At 37.6% G+C, this 19,107-nt stretch overlaps 1 protein-coding gene across 9 annotated transcripts in view; it reads right to left on the bottom strand.

Annotated features, from left to right (window-relative positions):
• Positions 1 to 3,683: 3,683 nt before the first annotated feature.
• Positions 3,684 to 19,107, bottom strand: part of ROBO1 (roundabout guidance receptor 1) — a 764,721-nt gene continuing 749,297 nt past the window's right edge. For all 9 annotated transcript variants that reach the window (XM_030020140.2, XM_030020134.2, XM_030020136.2 and 6 more), the window contains 5 exons: positions 18,163 to 18,572; positions 16,189 to 16,341; positions 8,082 to 8,390; positions 6,026 to 6,225; positions 3,684 to 5,418 (listed from right to left, as the gene is read on the bottom strand). In XM_030020140.2, the coding sequence (XP_029876000.1) occupies positions 5,404 to 5,418; positions 6,026 to 6,225; positions 8,082 to 8,390; positions 16,189 to 16,341; positions 18,163 to 18,572 (1,087 nt within the window). In that variant the 3' untranslated portion in view covers positions 3,684 to 5,403. The remainder of the gene's footprint in view (positions 5,419 to 6,025; positions 6,226 to 8,081; positions 8,391 to 16,188; positions 16,342 to 18,162; positions 18,573 to 19,107) is intronic.

Here is a 19,107-nt window from a genome sequence, read left to right as displayed (position 1 = left end):
AAGGACACAGAACAAAACAAGCATGCAGCAAGGATTTCACTCTTCTTCCAGTGTTCATTGCACTGTGATGGCTATTGTTTGCCAGTCCGTAAGGAGATAATTCACTTCCAGAACAGTTCATTTCAACAGGATTTTTGCCATTAGCTTTAATGAGACTTGGGTTCCTCAGCTCTGTATGTTTTTTTTCTCTTTATAACCCTTGATTCCCCTCCTCCAGTCTGCCTTCCTGCTTTAAGGCTTTCATACAGACTGGATTCCAGTTTCACCAATTCCTTTTCCTCTTTCTGAATAGGATGGAATTTTTTCCCATCTTCAATATGGTCATAAAATGTAAAGGGATCCTCATTTCCATGGTGTCATCTCAAATCTTCGAGTGTTTCTGTGATCCACAATTTAGTGGCTTTATAAAAAGAAAGGAATAGTTTAAGAAATAATGTCCCTAATCTTCAAATGGTTCATTGTCATAGACAGCACAATAGTGCACTGGCTTTTGTGAAGAATGTATTTATAGGCAATAGAAAAATCATCAAATACAATGAAAAAAAACTAAAGAAAATCAAACTCAGGTAAACAGTTCACACTGGGATCCACAGCTGTTGTCAATTTTAAAGATTCATCTTGTGATTTGAATTCTGATTTTTTCAGTTAGTTCAATACAAAATGAAGATGTTGAAGGACACGTCCAGTGAGGATGACGTCCCTGGCAACATTGGGAGTTACTCACGTGCGGGTAAACCTCAAACATCCATAAACATGTTCGCCTTTCAGCTGTGTGGTACAGACTCTCAGTTCCCAACCTTAATCTCAGCAAATACAAAACTGTATACACATGTAAATCTGCATTTGCAGATACCAGTATCTTCCTGTGTACACACTAAACATATTATAATGCTTCTCTTATAGATAAGCAGCAGGACTTCCATTTGCAAAGAATTTTCATCTGTAACATAAGCAAAAACAATATATAAAACCAATTTCTCCACTTGTAAGTAGATCCTTTAATTAATTTGAAAGCTTCACTTAAGGAATATAGTATTGTTGATTTTTAATAGATGGTTCTGTTGTTGACAGTAAAAAAGTCTTTTAGGAGCTGTGAACACAGCGGTTGGAGACTAACTTTTGAGAAAGCACATTGCAGAATAGATGTTACGTTAGGCAGATCCTCCATTTTTCCCATGGAAGTTTTTTCTTCCTTAAGTTTATTCAAGGAAGATAATAGATTATGGAAAACTAAAGTAGAAAGGGTTAAAAGCAACACATTGTGTAAAATTTACACACTAACTAAAGCAATATACTAAGTAGGTTGCTATTTTAACAAATAGCTGGTTCTGGAAGATAGGAAGTAAGGTGGTAGACAGGTGGTCAAATATATTTGCAGGAGTTGAAGCAAATTACATTGTTTAGGTTTCACGTTAGGTTACAGCTAACTCCGATAAAATTTTTGCAAATACAGATCTAAGGTATATTTGCATTACCCTAAAATAAAACCACTTTGTCATTTATGCTTCAAAGTAAGTACTCTTTGGAAAATAAACTGATATATAATGCTTAAACATGTGCAAGGCATTTTCTAAAATTTTGTAATTCTCATTTTTTTAGACATGTTTCATAGTATCCCAACAAATATTATTTTACTTTGAGTAAAGTCAAATTTAACACTAACTCTTACAGGATTTCACAGAACACACTACAAGAAAAATCAGAGTTCTACATCCATTACATTAATTCAGCACGCAAATGCTATGGATTTTCTAGTACAATACTTGTTTTCTTCAGGTATACAATGTAATCAAAACCTCTGAACTCCACTTCTTCTGTTGTGTTGGCTTTCCAATCACTGAATAATCCTTTAGGTAAAGTAGCAATGCATAAATGACCTAGTTTTACTGCACCTGAATGCCAAAGACCAAGTCAAGTGTGTATCAATACTGATTAACAGAAGTTATAATTTTAAGACCACGCTGCTGTATATTTTACCTTCATTACAGTGTTTTTGGTGAAACCACAATGCAGTGAGGACCCAGTGTGGGTGCAAGAACTCTGTCACAACTCTGCGATGCACTGTCTCGATACGGCTAAATCACAACTGAATGCAATCACAAAGCAATCCAAATAACTTCTTAGGGAACACCATCAACCATCAAACAAATTTACAGTAAGTCTTAACAAAAAAACCTCATTGGGCAAGATTCCCCACTTACCACTGTCTGAGGTCAGAACTTCAGCTGGAGTCTGACTTCTAGTGAAGCCACGCAGATGGACATGGACATCAGCTGGGGATCCGATGTGTGGTTTCCAGTACATCACCGTGCCAGTAAAGAATGAAGCACGTACCTGTTATTGCAGGCATGCAGCACCAGTGTTTCCGGACAGACAGACCTAACAGGGCTCTACACGCTACAGCTGCAACTAGATCTCAGTTTTGTGATGCACCACTACACCTCTGGCAGCGGCTTAAGCTTTTGTGCTGAGCGGCTGAGACGCTCAGGGACCCTGCCTCGACCTCCACCTTGTTCTCCACCTCATTCCTGCTTGGTCCATTCCAACGGCTTGGTCCCAAACCGTGAGGCCGTTCCCAGCGCCAGAAAAGACAACCGGCTGCTGAAGCAGTCTGTGCGCATCAAAGCAACCTCTCCTGCCTCCTCCAAAGGAAAGGTGCAGGCCAGGTGGATGTCTCCTGCGGCACACCCTGGTCTACGGGCTCCTGTCTGGACTACGCTGGCAGCTCCAACACATGGCAGTCTGAACTCGGGCATGAGGACCGAAGACACCCAAACCCCCCCACCTCAAGCGACATAGAAAAGTAACATATTTAACTTATTCTACAATCTTAATACCTCCTTCAAAGCTACAATTATGAAAAAAAATTATACTTGAGGCTTACACCCGGTAAGTTGTCAAGGCTCTAGCGCTCTTCTGTGGCAAGATACTTGGTGCTGCAGGACACTGCAGCACCTCAGGATCTGGCTCTGGACTGTTTGAGGCTCTTGGGAAAGGAGAAGTATGGCAGTCAAAATACAAGAAGCAAAAAGGTTCTGTTAAATAAAAGATAAAGTGGGTTTTTTTTATGGAATGTCCTGGCTATCTTTTTTCTTTTTTTTTTTTTTTTTAAATGGGATGACGGGGGTAGGGTAAGGAAGGGCAAAAATGGGGTGATCAGTAAGAGTACAGGGTTACAAAAACGCAAGAGAGGAAAAGGGACCATCACCTACTTGATCGTGATCCACAGCAGGACTCTGCTGACACAGAATGGCTACGGTGCAGGAGGACAGCAGACAGATAAGACAACTTGCATTTGTGCAGGCCCCAGCAAACATATGACTCATAATATTCATTCCCTTCACATATTTGGATCTTATTTCCTTTGTAACAAATGCATCTCACCCCTGAGGTGAATGCTTTTGTTGGTACAGATTTTCTTCATCAGCTCTCTCTGGAAATTGGCAGGCTAAGAGATGTTTTCGTTATCACAGTTCATGAAGCACCCAGAAATCAGATCTTTAAGGCAATCAATTGTAATTATGTAAAATCTTAGGCTGCATCCAGCTCTCCCACTTTGCTCATGCTACTGTAACTGCATGATTTCAGCGGAACAGATTCTGACTCTTACCAACAGAAATAAGATCAGAGTTGGCCCTAACATTACGTTCCAGGCAACGCAAGAAACTACGCAAGAAAGATAATGTATTTGAGAACATTTTTAATAAATAATGTGACAAAAATTACTTTTCTGATTATTGGATCCTCAGTATGCAAAATTATGGCTAAAATATGAGGTTTCTTACATGAACATAATGAAAACATTAATCACATGGATTGTTCCTTTAGTACTGCACACCCTTTCTATGGAACCTTTCTTTAAAAATTAGCTAAATGAAAAATTTCAGTCCTCGGTAAACACCAAAACACTTTTTTTTTCTTCTTTTTTTCTTTTTTTTTTCATTGGGGCTAGTCCTGATAGCTGTCAATAAACAAACACACATTTTTCCATTAGCACCAATGACAAAGAAATTTTATAATTACAAAAAAGGTCATAAAATCTACAGACAGAGGACATCATTTGGCAAATTCAATGCAACTAATGCCTCTATTTCAGCTTTAATGATAATCCAATGTTGAGAGAGGCCACAGCAAAATCAGTAATTTTCTGTAAGTCCAGGAAAAGTGAGAAGTGTTTTGATTATGGCCCACATTTAAGTTTGTTACTTTACCGTCTGTCATCATTCAAATATTCCAAATACAAACATAGAGCATTAACAAAAAGATGAAAAATATCCCAAACAAATGCTTAACATTTTCAATAAGACAAAAAAAAAAGGTTAATAGTTACAATGGTTTACAAACAAAGTTTAGTGATTGTGCTTTTAAAACCAAAAAAAAAAAAAAAAAAAAAAAAAAAAAGATAAGCAGTGCATTACAAAAAAATTACTCGCCAAGATCAAACAAAACTTCTTTAAGTGGCACTTCTTCTTTAAGGTGAATTGACACAAGTAGAGGTCTGAGATTTGGGCCAGTAACAGTTAATGATATTACCCAATCATTATTAAAAATGTCCATTGATTTTTCTGCTTATTTTCATGAGCATTGTTGAAGCTGAAAATTAGAAAAACTTTCAGATAAACTTGCTCATGCCATGATTAGGCAAATAGCAATCATATTGACTTACCTCCTGCCTATCCCAAAGGACATTTTTAATAAGAATGTAGTTAATGACGAACATGGAAAGACAAATCAAAGTACCACAGGGGATTTAAAATGAGTACATATTTACAATAAGAGCCACCTCATCCCAAATTAATTTTACTTGCATTTGTAAAACTGTATCATCTGCAAAAGGTTAGCAAGAGACTGGCAGAAAAAAAGACACACAGTCTGTATTGAAATTGCAAGATACCATTTGCACTAACTGCAGACTACAGTGAAACCCCTAGAATAAAAGAATGTTCTGCATGATGTTCACCATGGGGATCTTTTTAATCAATGCTGTATTACTTGCAATGTTATCAATTGGCTCACTGGTGTACTAGCAGTGTACTAAGCACCGCCTCGCTGGGGAGAAACCTCGGGATCCCAGGCTCTGAAATCCCTTTCTGTTCTAATCCTGAAGCAGCAGCTGGCCCAAGTACCACCAAAAGCAGCTTACCTGCCTTCTTGGGCAGCGAAGGTGATGCACTTAGCTTTACGGAATAGGCAAGGGCCGTTCCTAATAAGGAGGGTTTACAAAGAAAGAGTAAAATAAAAACTAGCATTCTGATGGCATGAAGAAAAATGAAAAATTGTACACTCTGATTGCACTGAACATTATTTCTGGCGTCAAACATCATCAGACTTGAGGCATCTTAAGTGATTATTTTTTTTTTCTGATTAGATTTTAAAAGCCTGTTACAGTACATGTCGTTGTCTTCAGCTTTCTGTTTCCTGTATTAAAAAAAAGACATAAATGACTACATGTTAGATTTTATTATTTAAAATTTGTTTCATATACTTCTTAGAGATTTGTTACCTTTAAGTAATAACTACTACTTTTAATTATGTGCAGCAATGTGACTGCATGTTGGACATCCTTTCTACAATCAGGATTTAAATTGAATTAATATCATTAGGCAGAAAAAAAAAGAAAAAAGTTCATGCCTTAGCATCTAATAAAATCTAGAATGATAAACTATCAAAAAATGTGAAAAGCAATGTCAAGGTGTTCTTAGATGCTCTAGTTCTTTATTTTCAATTCTGAAAGAATCTGGATAACGTAAAGTGCACATTTAAATATTGTATTTCTGCAGGTTCTATTCCATAGGTTTTAGTATGGTGACTGTTATACTATGCTACATATTACTTGTTTTTTATGTTTTTGACACAATCTTGAAGTTTCTTTTCTTGGATTGGGCATAACGTTAATAGACAGATAAATGTACTAATTTTTCTGAAGAGATATATTTCTGGTTCAAAAATGTTTTTTTCTTGGCATCTGCCTAAGCACAGAAAATAGCCTTATTCTAGTCATCTTCCGTAGTACAACTGCAGTTACCTCCATCTCTTCTTCCTCCTCTTCTCCTTGTTCATATGCTCCCAGTACTTGCAATTCTGCAACATTCCTTCGGGCTATATTTGCTTGATCTGCCCTCTGTCTGCCTCCTGATCCTCGTGATGACATAGAGCTGGAGGAGCTGGGATCTCTAGGATTATTTGACGTTGGAAACGTTGGTCTAGAATATGGCAGGATGTCCTCTGTATAATTAAATATATACATTGATATGTTTACAAGCCCAGAGATACTGTGATCCTAAAATTTCTGCATGCAGTTGATTTATTTTACTTTTTATGATCCTCAGTAGGTTTAAAGTGATGTCTGACAGGAATATGAAATACACTATTTCCCTAATAGCATTATAGAAGATTCCTTGAGGAAATTTATAGTATTCACATGGTAACATTCACCACAGAAAAACTAATTCATGATTACTGTCCACTTCATTTCAATTTATGATCCCTGCTCTATGTTCTACAGGAAAATTAAGAAAAAACCCACCCCTTGTAGTACATTTTCGATATGACTAGGTGGGAGGAAATGACAATACGTGCATGATACTCACAAGGAGCTCATTGCATCTAAATATTAGACCCTGCACTTCTCAGACTGAGTTTGAAACAAAATTTGTGGGCATGTTTTAAGATTTCAGCACCATCCTCTAAGGTAACCTTCTAATAACTGTCCTCTATAGCAATCCACTGTAACCAACCTCTTACTAATCTGCCCTGTCCTAGTTTCAGCTGGGATAGAGTTAACTGTCTTCCTAGTAGCTGGTACGGTGCTATGTTTTGAGTTCAGTATGAGAAGAATGTTGATAACACCGATGTTTTCAGTTGTTGCTAGTAGTGTTTAGACTAAAGTCAAGGATTTTTCAGCTTCTCATGCCCAGCCAGCGACAAAGCTGGAGGGGCACAAGAAGTTGGCACAGGACACAGCCAGGGCACCTGACCCAAACTGGCCAACGGGGTATTCCATACCATGGGACGTCCCATCTAGTATAGGAACTGGGAAGTGGGGGACGGGGAATTGCCGCTGGGGGACTAGCTGGGTGCCGGTCGGCGGGTGGTGAGCAATTGCACTGCGCATCATTTGTACATTCCAATCCTTTCATTATTGCTGTTGTCATTTTATTAGTGTCATCATTATCATTATTAGTTTCTTCTTTTCTGTTCTATTAAACCGTTCTTATCTCAACCCGTGGGTTTTGCTTCTTTTTCCCGATTTTCTCCCCCATCCCACTGGGTGGGGGGGGAGTGAGTGAGCGGCTGCGTGGTGCTTAGTTGCTGGCTGGGGTTAAACCACGACATGCCCTTTTAACCAACTTACTACCCAATCACCCCTGATATTGACCCTGGATACCTGTAGGAAGAAAGGACCAGGCATTTGTATGAATCTGTGTTGAAAGTCTTAGCGAATGCTTGGCAAATTCCATTAATCATGTTCCATTAATTAGTAGTTTTACCAACTTCCATATACAAGAGATTACATTGATCAGGTCTGATTCATATAATGCCATGTCAGTATTTATAACTAATGCATTACTACTACAGCTTGCTTATTTTTTAAACAGGACCAGGTATCATTCTGGCCCTTTTCTGCTTTACAAATAGGCCAAGTGCCAATTCTTTGGTAGAAAAGTTAAATATCTGACTTAGAGATCTACTGTCTGACTTCACTCACTTCCCTTATAAATTAGATTATAATTAGATAGATTAAATATAACTAGACTATAAATGTATGGTAGGGGCAAGGACACTGATCCTTACAACTCTCGAGGAATATTTCTGTTTGGGCTTTCTCAGCGTTAGCTTTAATACATGATGGGTATATGGACAGCACGATAGAAAATCTATGTTTTTCATAAGCTTTTATTTCTATTTTACCCTAGTAAGAACCTGCAACGTGACCTATATTAGCACTGTATAATTACAATAAATGGTGACAATTCAGCAGATCTAACTTCACTCACACCAGCGGTGTGAGAGACCTGAAAAGAGCTGGCCTGTTCCCTATGATCAACACCCAATACTTCAGTAAACGCATGCAAAATAACCTTGAAGAAGATGAGTTTTTGCTGGTGTGCCTTCTCGTTTGGGTGCTTTATTTCCTCGCAGTTTCCCATCGTTTTGCTGTTCCTGTGATTCCTTCCGCTCTCCCGAATTTGTCCGCACATCTGAATGCTGTCTCCCATCCACCCCGTCCCTCCCCTTGTAGCTTGCTCCTTTCCTTTCTGCAGATCTGTCTGTCCTTGCTTCTATAGAAGCAAGTTTTGGCAACATGACTGGCCGCACCTCCAGCTGTGATTTGGACTGGGCGGTTGGTGATTTTATAGCTGGAGGTGGCACAGGAGGGGGTGGCAAGTCTACAAAGTTGAAAAAGAATAATAATTACGATGACATCATACACTAGTGAAATTAAGAAATAATATTTAACTCGAACTGAAGAAACAGATGCCCTATTTACTTTCAGCCCTCCCTCTGCCCTTCTCTTTCCACCCCAAAAAGCATGTTACTGTTACAACTGCTGATGGGTATTTTTCCGAAGCTTGAGCTTTAAAAATGCCAAGTAAAGACCTCTCACTGCCTTTTCAAATCACAGTATTTTATTAAAAATCATTACAAAAAGCTATAATAAGCTTTAGGCACTTAGATATTAATATAACAGTTATGGATATCAACATAAAGATATTAATGTATCTTTTCTGATATTTACTGTTTTTGCTACATCCGTTCAACAACACAGCAGCTTGTGCTATAGTTGCTCAAGGTCTTCAGTGTACTGAGCATTAAAACAAGTTGGCTGAGGTGTAAGAATGTATGTCACATGCACTGCTGACATGTGTAAGGATAAACTATATTAATTATTGCATTCTTCTTTCAAAATAATAGGTTAATCTAACACACATATCCCTGATGTCTGTGGGATGAGATATAAAAAAAATCCACACTCAATCAATGAAGTAATAAGTGCTCAGGAAGAACAAAAAAAGAAAAAAAGACACACGACTTTTGAATTTGTGTCCTTAAATTAGCACAGCTTAAGGGGTTCTAAAATTCTGTATATTTTTAAATAGTATTTATAAGGCACACATATATTTTACTTACTTAGTTAATTTTTTCTATTCCTGCATTAAGAGTTAAAACTAGAATGTGTAAACTATTCATCAGTATACAATAGTGCTCTGTGGAATATAAAATGTGAAGGAAAAAAATATAAAAGTCAAACAAGGAAGCAACAATACAAAAGCAGTTCACCACAAACCTGTAGGAACAAAACACATGCATATAAGAGAACAACAGGTTAGAAAAAGATGTGAAAGATGTTTCTGAGGTTAATATTCTGAAGTAAGATTGCTACCCCCCCCCGAGCACTACTAAAAATTGTAACTTTAGCATTTTATAATAGTGTGCATTCGCATTCATTCTTTCTACTTCCACAAAAATCTTGGAGTAGCTGTGTTTTTCAAACACCATCACTATATATACAGCTAATTTACAGTCTATTAAAGAGAACATTTCAACTGAAAATTAACTGAATTGGGCCAAGAATAAAGGCAGTACTCCTGAATAAGAAAAAAATAGGCACCTAACATACATGTATGAATTCAGACATGGCAAATGCCAGACACTTTTGAGAGGTTTTCCAGTGACACAGAACAGAAGTGACTTGATCTAGCCCTGTGGAAAGGTGTAGCAATGCAGAATTCAGTGCTCTATGCAAACTTACTGGGCACCATCTTTCACATTAGACTGGTGACATAACTTGGAATTGCCCTCGACCTGTTTTAAATAAGACTGGAAATTTTATCAGTTGTCTGGACTGGGATAATGAGGAAGAAAGATGTCATGAAGTACATTTCCTACGGTTGGACATATTTCAGGTAAATGAGATCTGTAACGTCATTCTTGCTACATTAACTTCACTGTCTTGGTAAAGAACACAGACAAAAAAGAGGAAAAAAACTCAAAACAACACAAAAAAACAACCAAGCAACTAAGAAAACTCCTTGTTCTAATTTAGGGCTTGAATAAGGGACCAAACCCATTTAACAAGAAATGCAGAAATTCCTTTCCTTCTGTTCCTCTTAGCTAAGAACAAGTTGGACAACTGGCCTTATATTCCTTGCAATTTTTGTAGGGTATTTCGTTTTTCAAATTCTGGCAGTTTGGGGAACATCAGTTTTAGAGAGTAGCTAAAGGTAAACAATTGAATACTGAGACTTAATTTTAATTATCTACTGAACACTCACCATTTGCAGATACCTTTTAAGAAAAAGCACTGTTATTTCCAAAACTTAAGAAGGCATAATGTGAATTACCTGGAAGCTTGGATATACAAAGTGGCTGAATCAAGCTAGTTTTATTTATGGAGTCAGAAATACTGGACTGTAAAGTAAGAACAAAGGCAGATCTGTGGGCAATGGACTGGACTTGTTTATCTGAGGGAACTAAAACTGTAAAATGGAGAGGCAACTTCTGATTCAGTAAGATATGAAATAGAACAGATTTTGGCAAGAAAGCAGTTCTGCTGCATTCCTTTGTTATCCATAACTGTTTAAACATGGTTTACAGAGGTTACCTCTGTCCAATATACAACCTTAGCAATGAAACTGTGTAATTCCAGACATCAGAGCAGCATTCAGACAACCTCCTCTAAAAATGCCCTGTGAGCTCCAGCCACTGACGAGCGAACCAAACCACTTTCACTCTGCTGCCCAGCCCTATAGATGCTTAAATCAATATGCACCTGCAAGTTAGGATATTTGGATCACAAGGCTCCATAGCCATGTGATCTTAAGTGTCAATACCTGCTCCAAAAAATGTTGGTCTGAAGAAGTGTATAACCTCTCACAATTCAGCAACTAGGTGAAAAATCGTGTGAAGACTGCCCAAGACCTCAGAGTTGCATGTGATACATTCCTGAAATCCCAGTGCATCAGACCATGTCAGATCCAGACCAAAGCTTATCAAGCACAAAAACTGTTCTTCAGAAGCAAGGCTGGAGATGGTGATGGTTCCCACCTTTTGCAGAATACTTTCAGTGATTATAGAACTTGGTTAAGATTTAAAAAATAAGATAAATTCTGCATTAGCCTGCAGAGATTCAAACAGTATTTTCCTTTCTGAGGAAAACATCCTTCTCACAACATGTCTTCTCTCAGAAATTGACATACTGAATCAGCAGTGGATGAAGATACTGAAACTCAGAAGTGTAGGCTTCTGGAACGACAGCTGTTCATGCAGTATCTTGTGTCTCACATTCCCCACTCACTGTCTCTATTAAGTTATCAGAGCACTGAATAGCCTTTCTGTTGAGCCTGCTGATGTAAAGGGAGTGTAGGTACTTAACATCAGCCTTTTCGGTCACCCTTGGAGCCAGTCTCCAACAGTTGTGGCACGGCAATGCGCTGGCTGAATGCCAAAGGGAAGGAATAGCATCTTTCCCGTAGCCTATAAAAATAACTCGGAACAAAGTGCTTTATTCAAGAATCCTATCCAGCTACACTGGATACATCCAGGACAGTGAACAAAGTGGTGTTAAATCTTGACTATGGAAAGGAAAGATGCATTGATATAAAAACTTTCATAAAACGGCAGTAGCTCTATGGTACAGTAATAACTAAAGAAAAGTGATACTCTCTTTTGAGAACATTTTTGCAACCTGCAGGGAAACTATAAAAATCTTCATTATAACACAGTACTCCTTGCTGAGAAGAATCCTTTACAGAGGGAAAAAAACTTTTCAGAGGTCAACACTATTACACCCCTGTGGTATTTATTTTAACAGCTCAGATCACAGAGAAAATCCAGATTCAATCTGCCTCCTCGAGTACAAACTGGCACACTTCTTATTAAAAGCAAAATGGAAACTTCCACTGTAAGGAATAAAAAACAAATCACAAAGCAACATCAAACCAATATAAAGAACTCAGAAGTATTTGTTAAAGGTCAGCTGTGCTCACATGTTTCATTCATGTCTATGTACTACTGCTGTATTGCTTTGCACGTAACTCAAACAATTAATGGATGCCATTTCATAGCACGATCTACAGGGGAAACGCTCTATATACGTCTTTTGAAAGGAGCGACGATAATTTTCTAAATGAGAACATATACAGGAATCATGGGATAAGCAAAACACCAGTGGGGAAAAATAATCTGCTAAATTAGTTTGGCACTGAAGTGGAGAAACCACAAATAAGCACAAAAAGATGAATTGTAAGTAGTGACAAATGAGGGAAGTAGGCCTTATTAGGCAAGTCTCTCTTTTAAGCTCTATCGGGCTGTAGATATCTACAGTCATACCCTGAAGAAAACAGCAGAGTTATAGATTTGATGCAATATTGGAGAAGATACAAAGTGCATTTTTTTTCTATTGCATATTTACGCAGGCATGTAAAACCCAAGATTGTTCCTGACTTAGTAAAGCTTTAAGATCATTTAAGATTCCTAGATCCATAGTAACATCAGCTACTATTATTCATGTACTGAAGTTATTTTCATGCTTTATCTTGCAAGAAACATGGCTCAAACTGTACACAATAATTGGATGAATAAATAGATACAGCAAAACCCAATATGATGTATAAAAGCAGTGGGTTGTTGGGTTGTAGGGTTTTTTTGTCTGTATGTACATTTACATAATGCTTTTATCAAAACAATTTTCACTCCACAAAACCTCCCTCAGTAACAAAATCAACAAAATATCTCACAACGGAATCAGAATTAAGGACTGCAAAGAGGGCAGGTATCTGAAAATTATTATCATTCAATATCAAGCTGATTTTTGGCAGAGGTTAAGAAATGCATTCCTACTTATTTTTTACCTTGCTGAAATGTGTGCAGAATAGATTTTTTTGCACTGCACAGACAGAGGGAGACAAAAGTACAAATGATGCCAGCATGCGTAATGGCTTAACATTTCAAAGTGAAAATTCAAGGAAATATTTGACAGATACTCAATTGCCTTTTGTGAGAAATTCAGCTGCCCTAACGTCACGTCATTGATAACACAGCTAAATAACTCAGTTACAGTCTCAACCAGTTAGTTGTGAAAATGTTAGTATTTTTTCCTGTGTCACTCAGAGATTTAAAACAGAATCAGGCTTTAAAATCTCATGTGAACTGTCAGTGGCATAATTTCTATTGAAAGACCTACTGAATCAAAGCATCGGCAAAGTACTTTTATCCTTTTTATCTAAATGCTTACAATTCTGAGGGCTTGTAACTACTACTAAGTCAATTCAAGATAGTTTAGAAGACACTTTCATATATATAATTTTAGAAAAGACAAAAATATTCTTTTAAAATTTGGTTTCTTAAATTAAATATATAAGTAGGTCAGGCAAGGTTGAGAAGGAGGATACATCTGTTAGTTGGTTCTTGTAATGCACTCTTAGTAGTTAACTCTCTAGAAGGCTAGTTGAAGAGCAATTAAAAATTCATACATTTTAATCCTTACCATCTACTGAGCAAAGATTTTTAGCAACAAATATGGAGAACATTTCACCGCCTCGATGACGGTCAAGGAACAAAACAACTGAGCTGAAATCCTGTTCCACATAAAGTAGAAACTGATTTGAACTAATGCTAGCAGAAAATTGTTAACAAATAGTAACAAAATTGTTACTACTTGTACAATGCAGAGTAGATCAGAGAGCACTCTCCTTTATTTAAGGAGGAGTAGTGTTACATTAGTAAAAAACACACTTCCAGAAATACCAATATCTTTCACAAATTTTGCTGTACAAAGAAAAAAAAATACAGAATTTTTTAAGACTTACATATATTGCTGCTGATAATACTCTTGGCATTTTCAACCATTCATGCAAAGACTTAATTTATTTATATATCCTTTCATGTAAATTCTTCATGACACCAGTATTTCATGAAACTGCTAGCAAATACTAATTCAGGTAATTTGGGAACAGTAGAATATTCTTTATATGTGAAAGTAAATTCCATTTTAAAGACTGAGAAAGTAATGAAGCAATGTATTTTTCTCTTTTTAGTATTTATTCAATGCTTCTAGCCACCAATAAATGCTTAAATTCAGAATATCTGCTTTGCTTTCCTACAAAAACACGTATGTTCACCCACTATGAGGAAAAAAAATCTTTTTATCAGGCACTCCTTTATAAAAAAGATAAGTAACAGTGTGACATCAAGCCAACAGAAAAACCTAAGTATATGTGGGAAAGGTCAATTGTCCTTAAATGTTTCATTCATGTCTCTGTATCATTTTTCTCCGCTTAAGGAAAACAATTAGCAGATGTTATTTTGTAGCTAATTCTAAACGGACAATATACTAGATGTGGCTATTAAAATGAATGTTAGAATCTTCAGTAAGGTTCCAAATATGCTTATGTAAATGGATTGAGGGGAAAAAAAAATAATAATTAAAAAAATCAAACCCAAACAAGCCCTTCAACCTTTGAACTGGGTTTTATTAGATCTGCAGAAATTAAAGCCATAATTTGCTGTTCCCTGAATGTCCACACTGTATTGCACACTAAACAGGTTAGCAGAAATTCTTACCTAATTAGAAAATACGCTGAAGTAAGCAGGTGCTATATAACACAAAACAAATATTGATCATGATTGTCAAATCTATTGCAATATCTAACCACAATGCTTTGTGATGTAACTTTGTATAATTACTTTCACAAAAAGCTGTCATCAAATACAGGCCCACCTCTTATTTATTCCTGTGTTAGAAGAAAATGGCCACATAAAACTCCTGTCCGGATTTTATTTCTGATGTCCTAGCTGTTGTGTTTGTATCGAGGTTTGATGCTCAGCCAATTATGCAGTTAAGAGCATTCTCTTCAAGAGAATAAAAGCTGATAAAATGTCCATAAAATCTTGCAAAACGCCATTACGAGGGTCTTGTAAACATAACATTTCTGGTACAGTTTTGGGATTTACACCTTGTGTTGTCCTTTCACGGAAGCAAACATGCACAAAACCACTGTAATAACCTCTTGAAATCAGATAATATTCCAACAGCTCAGTTTCACTGACAGAAGGGGCCTGGGCATAAGCCAAGAGGCCCAGGTGCACTGTGTCATGCCAGTATTTAATGCAGCCTAATATCAGATAGATGCTAGTGAGAGAAAATACTCAGAATAAAGTACAGATAATAGCACGGACAACCACTCATTGCTAAATTACTTCTGCTCATCGTGCTGTGAGCTTTGTATTAAATTTTTTCGTCAAGTGGCAGGAATCATAGGGAGAAGTGGCTCAAAACTCCCTTCTTGTAACCCTGGATAAGGATCTATAATATTAGGCTTTCATATGGTAATGGCAAATGATGCCCCTCTTTGAAAAATTTCAGACTGGTAATGAAAGTCCTAATCAGATTGTTGTTGCAGAGAACCAGGAGGTGGGGAACGATGCCTTTCTTTCCCCTCCCCCGTTAGCAAATTCAGCAAACTTGACAAGATGGGTTAAGTCTTGGAGAATTTATCTTACATGAATTTCCAACAAAGCCCGTGGGTTGTTTTATAAAACTGGAAGGTACTGCTTTAATAAAAGCTCCACCACCTGAGGCATTTTCATTAAAGGCTCTCTCTAGACAACATCACAATGTTTGCATTATCCTTCTACACTCCCAAGAGAATACAAGCACTACCTTTTCAGCAAGAGTTGATATTGTGTGTGAAGGCACGAGAGGAGATGATTAGATTTTGCTTTTACTCACAAAGTAACTGCTTGCAACAATGTTGTGGTCAGCATTAAAATTCATTGATTTGTGTTGTCCACCATTTGAATGGTAAATTGTTTTTTTTCAGGAAAAGATACATTCTGAAGGTTTTAATAGTCAGTCATGTGAATGAAGATTTTAATCCTAACCACACATTATTCTCAATGACTGTACTATTTATGCTATCTGGGCTCTTAAATAATGACGGTAATTAGCCGATTAGGACACTATAGAAAACAGGTGCAAGGCTCTGGAGTGGAAGCATCAATGTACAGTATTAAGGAACTCTGGCATTTAAAATGATTAATCTGTTCAGTGTGTTTAGCAACAGGAAACACAAATCACTGAATTCTGAAACATAATGCTATCTCTGTGGAAAAATTTCACACACACACACTGAATGCATATTTAGAAAGGTTCACTGATGTTTTCACCCGTTTCAGTGGACTCACCATCTGTGTAGACTTCTCTGCGCAGATGTCCTGGCTGGTGTTTTTGCTTTTTGGCAGGTCGGACCTTCTGTATTACAACAGCACTCATGTTGCTGTCGGTAGATACAGGGCTGGTTGGTCTAGGACAGTGTGATGCATGAAAATGTCTACGGCCTGGAAATTGTTACAGAACAACAGATATTATTTTTCTTACCTAAAATAAGACATTTCATACTTTCTCTTTTTTCATATCAGAATGACCTAGCTATACGAAACCTGAAAATACACTGTTGGAACAATAGTAAAACTCTCATCCTTCCTGTAATCAGTTTTAGAGTAAGCTGTAACTAAATCGAAGCGTTTGCTATCCTATCAGCAGGCAGGCTAGCTTAGTCACACAGAAATTACCCAACTGCTTGGTGGCTGGTAGCTCCTGCCCCAGGAGCATGACCTCCATCAGCAGGCAAGCACAAGCAGGCTTCCCGCCCAGCAACTTTCTGTAAACAACAAAACGTTTCACTTTCAAGATGGGTTTCACCTCCCCTAGCTCAGGCAGCACGAGGTCACCCATGCCATAAGCAGAGGAAGTCACCAGCAGGTCTCAGGTACAGATGCCTCCTCCAGCGCTTTGCATGAATTACGAGGAATGCATCTGGGATGTATGCCTCACATTTTATCACAGCTTATTTGCAGATAAGAAGTGTCACATTTTTAGGACATGTAGTCAGGTACGAGTAATATCAATACATAAAAATCACTGCATAACATGAACTTGACTGCTGTAAAATTATTTACCTGTAATAGTAACGAGACATAAAAAGACCTTTCCTAAATGTATAAATTTGGACACACATATTTATATGAACTTATATGTATAAAATGGATACAATCCTGGCCCCATGGGTATGAATGGGAGTTTTGCCACCTACTTCAATCGGCCAGGATTTCATCCAGAATTACTAAATTACCTCCCATCTCACTCTTCATGATGAACAGCTGTGTTGAAATGAAACAAAGGAATGTTAACTGGGAGGGGATATCAGAAATGGGAGGAAGGTTGCAAATCTGTGGAGTCAGGGTGGACACAGTTGTGACACAGTACCTCTTCTCCAGGTCTGGCAGTTTAATAGGATTGATTGGCAAAACATTCATGGATCTGCTTGAAACCTGCATCCCACCCTGCGGTATTCTTATTTCTTAGCTGAACTATAACGATATCCATTGGGCCTAGTCAGGTTGATGATTACCTGTACATATCCAGTGTTACTAGCAACCAGTATGTTGTAAAACCTTAAATATTTCAAATATCATATTTCATATGTCCAGGGGTGATTCAGGAGAAAAAAAAAAAAAAAGAAGAAACATACGCATAAGGCCTTGCTGCATATGCATCATCTATAATCTAAACTGCAACTAATAACAGCTGTCAAATTACAAACCCAACACAAATCCAGTTCATCTCAATAATACAGCAGTAAGAGCTTGAACAGCATTCTCCAAAAGAACAAGAAAATATAAAAAGGAAAACAATTATATTACCATTTCTTTTCTTTCAAATGCAGGGGAAATATGGTTCTAAAGGTTTACTATTTTTTTTGACATTTCAATACAGAGGGATTAAATCTGTCATGAAGAGTGACTGAAAACACTGGGAGCCTTACATCAGGAAAAGGATAGAATTCTGTAATCCCCCTTTTTTTTTTTCCTCTCATTCAGTTCTGGGTGCAAATCCACCAGCAGGGTTGAGGTTTGGCAATAATCAGTAAGACCAAAAAATTAAGAACTACTTCTGAAAAACAATGTAGAGCAGCAATTTATTTGAACTGTTACACCAAAACTCCTTTTCTGACTCTTCCACTAGTATAAATTGACCCCTCCCCGCCCCGAATTTCTAAATGTTGTAAGAACAACAGGAATCCAGGAAGCGGTTGTGGATAAATACATTTCACAGTGGCCATTTTTTTTCTTCTCCCATCAAATAGAGGACAAACTCACCTCCTGCTGCATCCTGCATTTGACGTCTGGCTACTTTCAGGCCAGCGTATTCAGCAGCTGCTGCAACAGCCTGTGCAAAATCTGCATCGGTAAAAAATGATCCATCGGAAGAGCTAACACTAGACCGCCCACTTGAGATGTTATCTTCTTCAGAGGCTGAACCCCAGCCATTGATCATGGACCCTGTTACAGAGCTCTCCAAATCCCCAACACTGGAGGCAGGTGTCTGCTCAAGGCCACGCAAAAGGAGCCTTCTGTTCTGCATCTTGGCAACCTCTATATCTGCCTCATCCTCTTCCTCTTCTGGTGCGTCAGTATCCATATCAGAGACCAAGGGCCCTGAGATATATCCATAGGTATGTGGTGGGGAGATAGGCCTTGGAGGGGGTGGAGGACTCACAGGTTGACGCCTGCATAAGAATACAAAGGTAAGAAGAATTGAAGTCCCGTAACATAGTCAGAGGAAATGGTAGATTGATGAAAATATTTCCTTTATTTCCCAACAAGCTTGACTTGCCTTTTTAAATCAACAGAATTTATATCTGAAAGGTTCAGGGTTGGTTGTTTTTTTAGTTTTTATTACTGGTGTAAATCAGAACTGGCAGCTATGTAGTTTGAAATCTACCACAAAGAAATCTGATTTTTTAATATGGTTCCTTTATCAGTGATTTTAATGAAAATTGTTGTATTTTGCATAAAGCTGTTCATTTTTCCTACAGTAGCACATGTACAGCTAGGTGAAGAGGTGGTTACAGTTCATGTGACTATTTAAATAAATTATTTGTGCACCCTTGAGAGTATGAGCAAAAGAAGTGTCTGTATATTACTTTAGAAACTTGAAACTATCAATGTCAACAGATGCATCTATCTGAACAGATTGCTCCAGAAACTTTATCTTCTCTCCACCCACCCCAGTGATTCAGAAAGATATAAAAAGAGATATTG

This window comes from Aquila chrysaetos, chromosome 7 (assembly GCF_900496995.4).
Source record: "Aquila chrysaetos chrysaetos chromosome 7, bAquChr1.4, whole genome shotgun sequence".
In the NCBI taxonomy this organism is placed as follows: domain Eukaryota; kingdom Metazoa; phylum Chordata; class Aves; order Accipitriformes; family Accipitridae; genus Aquila; species Aquila chrysaetos.
The sequence above is the reverse complement of the archived record's forward strand: the minus strand, read 5'-3'. Positions and strand labels throughout refer to the sequence as shown.